The following is a 5,478-nucleotide window of genomic DNA, read 5'->3' as shown; positions in this document are numbered from 1 at the left end:
AAGAAAGAAAGAAAGAAAGAAAGAAAGAAAGAAAGAAAGAAAGAAAGGTAGGTAGGTTCTGGAAGATCCTTGAAGGCAGAGGCTGTCCTTGGTGCTGCCGTTCCCCAGCAACCAGAAGAGGTGTCTAAATGTAGATAGCAGACCAGTTATCAGTTACATTCAGGAAGAATGTGACCTCCCAGCCTCTCCTACCTAAGAACGTGGGCAGAAGGGGGCTAAGATTGGATGATGACCACAGCACCATCACATACCAAAGTTCTCCCCCAAGTCAGCCTTTAACCACAGTGTAGGGTTGAGGTTTGGGCTTCGGAGTTGAACCACCAAAGTTCCAGAACCAGGTCTCCCCCTCCGTAATCATTCTGAGCCTCGATCTGTAGAATCTGTAGAATGGGAGCTATAGTGCTTACCCTGTAGGGTGTTGAGAAGAGGAAATGAGCAAAGGTACATAAAATACTCAGCTCTGTGCCAAGCTCAGATCCAGGGATTAAAAAGGAGACAATAATTTTTTACCAATATATTTCTATGGTAATTAAAACCATGAGCTATTTGTTCTGTGATATAACGACCAAGGGAACAGAACTTAGAAAGCCCAGAAATACATCTGCTAGCATAGAGGGACTTAATAGATGCCAGAGGTGGCATTTCAGATCGCAGGAAAGGATGGATCAGTCGGTTAATTATATTGACTATCCATTCGGAGGCAGATGAAATTATCAGGCATCTCATGCCATATGCAAAATGAATTGCAGACTAATGATAGAAAACAAAAACTTCAAACTCATTTGGAGAATACAGAGAAGACTCTATTGACATCTGGATGAGAAATGATATTATTTTTTTTTCCAATGTTTATTCATTTTTGAAAGAGAGAGACAGAGTAGAGTGTGAGCAGGGGAGGGGCAGAGAGAGAGGGAGACCCAGAATCCGAAGCAGGCTCCAGGGTCTGAGCCGTCAGCACAGAGCCCGACTCAGGGCTCGAACTCACAGACCGTGAGATAGTGACCTGAGCTGAAGTTGGCCACTTAACCAATTGAACCACCCAGGCACCCCAAGGAAGGATTTCTTAAACATTACCAAAAGTACAAACTAGAAAGGAATAGTCAAATAAAGGGTGTGCAAAACAAAACAGCACACATAAAGTAACAGGGTAAATTGCAGACTGCGGGCTGTGATGTTTATAGTGCATGTAACTGACAATGCATAATTATCCAGAAGATGTCAGAAATAAAGCTTACCCATCGCTAGGAAAAAAATATAAAACCCAACAGAAAAATAAGCAAAGAAATTGCAATAGCCAAATCACATAAGACGGTGACCAAATAGGCACATGAGATGTTCTCAACCCCACTGGGAATCAGGAAATAAGGCCCTGAGTACACCAAGCACGGCTGATGACATGGAAAAACTGGAATTCTCAGGACTTCTGTCCAGAGAGCAAACTGGTACCACCCAGAGAGTAATAAACCTGAATACCTCCTGAGGAGGTCCACGTGCATTTCCCATGCCCTGTGATCCCTCTGGGCAAATGCCCTAGACTCTCTGGCACGGGCACATGGAGACCTACCCAAGAGTGCTCGCTGTCACCGCACTGGTGACAGCAGGAAACTGGAGACAACTCAAATGTCCCTCAGTAGGGACTACATGGGTGAAGGATGGCACGTCCATCTAATGGGGTATTCTACAGAAGTTCCAAGGAAGGAGCTGGACTTAGGTATATGGACACGAATATCTCAAAAATCAAGCTGAATGCAAAGAGCAAGGTGCAGGAAGATATGTACAGTATGAAATCATTTCTGTGACTCACAAAAATAAAAATCAATTACAATGCTGTATGAATGTGTCAGAAAGAAAGGGGTGGCAGGGAAGGGTCACACCAATTTATCTGCAGGACAGGGTATGCTTCTTAAAAGCACAGGGTGTAAAGGAGACAAACTCTATCTGTAAACTTTTCTTTCTCAAGAAAGCTGTGGTTGTATTTTACTGTGTACTTTTACAAAGTGATAAGGAGGGTGTGAAAAGCTCATTAAAATGCTTAAAGAATATTTTTCAAAAGCAAGGCTGTTTAGGGGCACCTGGGTGGCTCAGTAGATTAAGTGGCCAACCCGTGATTTTGGCTCAGGTCATGATCTCATGGTTCATGGGATCAAGCCCCATATCAGGTTCTGCATTAACAACATGGAGCCTGCTTGTGATTCTCTCTCCCCCTCTCTCTCTGCCCCTCCCCTGCCCATAGGAGGGCTCTCTCACACTCTCTCAAAATAAATAAATAAATATATTTTCTTAAAAAGCAAGTCTCTTTGGGGGCGCCTGGGTGGCTCAGCTGGTTGGGCATCCGACTTCAGCTCAGGTCATGATCTCACGGCTCGTGAGTTCAAGCCCTGCATCGGGCTCAGAGCCTGGAGCCTGCTTTGGATTCTGTTTCTCCCTCTCCCTCTGCCCCTCCCTGCTCTGTCTCTCAAAAATGAATAAACGTTAAAAAAAATTTTTTTTTTGAGCAAGCCTCTTTAATCTGAAAAAGAGAAAACTCAGAGTTGAAGGTGTTCCGATGTGAAAGTGTTGACTAGACTTTTAGGGCCTTAAAAATAGGAACATGAACAACTGTGTTTCTGACGCCTGGCAGAGAGCCGACTCAAGCAGCCACTTCTTCCCCCAGCTTCAGAGTGTTGAATGCGAACCAGGAAAAGCAGATTAATTGATAGAGAGTTAAGGAAATGATCTGTAGCAGTTACAGCTGAACAAACAGGAAGTAGGCCATCCCAGAAGTAGCAAGTGCATCAGTTCTAGAATATCCCACCTCATACTGGAAACCCAACTGCTTACTGAAAAACTGGTGAGGAGAACAAGGTCAAGAATGAACAGGTCCACTTAGTGGCTTCTAACAACACTTTGCCTCTTGTCTGTCACTAAGATTACAAGCAGCTGCATGAGCAGTTCCTGTAACCTAGAATGCTATTTCCCTTATTCCACCATAAGAAGCAAATAACTTATCCTCCAAGATTATTTCCATAACCCCAACTCTTTTGTGCTTCCCCAACATGCCTACCTACCCTACCACAGCATCTATCACATAGGACTATCATTATTTATTAGAAAGTCTCCATCAACATTAGAGATTTTCATGCTTCCTATGTTCATGACAGCATGAGTCAGGAGAACAGAAACATTGGTGGAGTGGAAGGGGGATGCAGTGTGGATGGGTGGGATCACGCAGGTAACTGAATGGGATGAGGTCGGTTGGAATGGATGGATGGGGTGGTAGGGATGGCTGGTTGAGGTGAGAAAGAATGGGGTAAGTTGAATGTGTATGTAGTATTCTTTTACTTTTGAGTAACATTTGGTCAGATTTCAAAGAATCTTTCTGAAGTATTCTGAATTTAAAATATTTCATAATCCCAGGTGCCTGGTTGGCTCAGTCAGTTGAGCATCCGACTCTTGATTTTGGCTCAGGTCATGATCCCAGGGTCGTGGGATCGAGCCCCATGTTGGGCTCCATACAGGGCATGAAGCCTGCTTAAGATTTTCTCTCTCTCCCTCTCCTTCTGCCCCTCCCCCCACTCGTGTGCACTCACTCTCTAAAATATATAAAAAAAAGAAATATTTCATAATTCTTCCAAGTCTAGTTATGTTATAAAATTCCAAAATCCCATCCTAACTTACTTTGAAATTTTTGCTTTTCTACTATGTTTGTTAAACTGCTAAATGATCTCTCCATTAATTCCTTCATCTCCATCCCAGCTGCTGTCTCCAAATAAACAGTTGGTTCTCTTGAAGTACTCCATCTAGAAAATTCACAAAGAGAAAAATAAATGAAGGTGAAAAAAAATCAGGGACCAGACCTAAGAATCTATTTACTGGACCAAATGTGAGCAGATTTTTTTAAATGACACTGTATTTCTCTAACCAATGCTTCATAAATTTCATTGTGCATATGAATCACCTGAAAATGCTGTTAAATAAAAGTCAGGTTAGGGTTCAGTAAGCCTGGAGTGGACCTGACATTCTACATTTTTAACAGGTTCCCAGGAATGCTGATGCTGTTGCTCTGCAGACCACACTTGTACTATCAATTTCTAACCAACCAGAGACATTAAGGAAAATATTATATTTTTTATAAAAGCACCCAAACTCTAAAAACATCCAGGAACTCGCTTACAGGAATTATCCAACATCTATAGGAAGAAAAATTTTTTAACTCTATTAAAAATCATAAAGAAGGAACTGAATTGGGTGAAAAGGTATACCATGATCATGGACAGGAGAACTTCTCAATGTAAAAATGTCAATTCTTCCCAAATTAACGCATAAATTCAATGCAAAAAAACAATTTTTTAAAAATCGAGATTTTGTAAAAATTTTTTTTAATGTTTTTATTTACTTTTGAGAGACAGAACGAGTGGGAAAAGGGCAGAGAGAGAGGGAGACACAGAATCTGAAGCAGGCTCGAGGCTCTGAGCTGTCAGCACAGAGCCCGCCCGATGCAGGGCTCGAACTCACGAGCTGTGATACCATGACCTGAGCCAAAGTCAGATGCTCAACCAACTGAGCCACAGAAGCGCCCCTAAAAATTGAGATTTTTTAATGACATGGTCTCTTGGGTTCTCCCCATCCTGTTCTCTCAAGCCACCAGCTGGGCCTCCACCCTGGTCCCCACAGCATCCAAGGAATCTCCTTCTCCATATCCTTCTTAGGCTCCAAGAGCAACTGCACTCAGCAGGAAAGGCTGTGGACTTGGTGATCCAAAGGTATGGGATGGGGTCCTGGCTTTACCAACACTCCCAAGATTCCAAAGAATTCCAATTTTAAAGCTTTGTGCAAATTGCTTTACCACCACTCTGTTAGCTTGTGAAGACAATGGAGATAGTAATACTACCTCACAGAGTGACCATGATGAGGATTAAGTGAGATAAACTACACATGCAAAAGTACAGTACACGTTTACACCCATAAACACAACCATTCCTTTCTCTATTCCTTTAATTTCACCTGGATTGTATGAGTTCCGACTTAACTGAAGTTACTAAAACCCACATAACTCTTGGCGAGAGTTTATAGGGCCAGTACAAGAGGGGGTTCCACTCCCACTCCCCAAAATAACATGGGTCCATCCTTACCGAACTGTGCCAAGATCATCCATTCGGAGTGCCTTTTCATATTCCTTGGAGCTCTTGGAAAAAGTTTCAGGCTCTGCTGAGTGAGAATCGGATAATATTTATTAGTAAATGGACTTCTTGTCCCATTCTAGTTCATTAAGAAATGAGGGCCCTTGACCCATTTTGCAATGCCAGTCATCAGATAGAGGGCTTGGTGTGTGGTGAGCATTCCATAAAAAGATTAGTTAATAATGAATGAGTAAATGAGTGAATGTAATTGTAAATAATTAGTTATTTGGACAAATGGAGGCAAGACAAGGCCTCTAATTTCTTTTTAAAAAAATTTTTTTTTCAACGTTTATTTATTTTTGGGACAGAGAGAGACAGA

At 42.2% G+C, this 5,478-nt stretch overlaps 1 protein-coding gene across 6 annotated transcripts in view; it reads right to left on the bottom strand.

Annotated features, from left to right (window-relative positions):
- The window catches only part of CFAP92 (cilia and flagella associated protein 92 (putative)), an 83,419-nt gene that overhangs the window by 61,333 nt on the left and 16,608 nt on the right, over window positions 1-5,478 (bottom strand). For 5 of the 6 annotated variants that reach the window (XM_040463711.1, XM_040463715.1, XM_040463714.1 and 2 more), the window contains 2 exons: window positions 5,112-5,187; window positions 3,658-3,779 (listed from right to left, as the gene is read on the bottom strand). In XM_040463711.1, the coding sequence (XP_040319645.1) occupies window positions 3,658-3,779; window positions 5,112-5,187 (198 nt within the window). The remainder of the gene's footprint in view (window positions 1-3,657; window positions 3,780-5,111; window positions 5,188-5,478) is intronic. The other variant, XM_040463713.1, reaches the window with a different exon arrangement.

The sequence above is a fragment of the Herpailurus yagouaroundi genome, unplaced genomic scaffold (genome assembly GCF_014898765.1).
Source record: "Herpailurus yagouaroundi ecotype Mexico unplaced genomic scaffold, PumYag 419, whole genome shotgun sequence".
NCBI lineage: Eukaryota > Metazoa > Chordata > Mammalia > Carnivora > Felidae > Herpailurus > Herpailurus yagouaroundi.
This window is presented reverse-complemented; position numbering and strand designations above follow the sequence as displayed.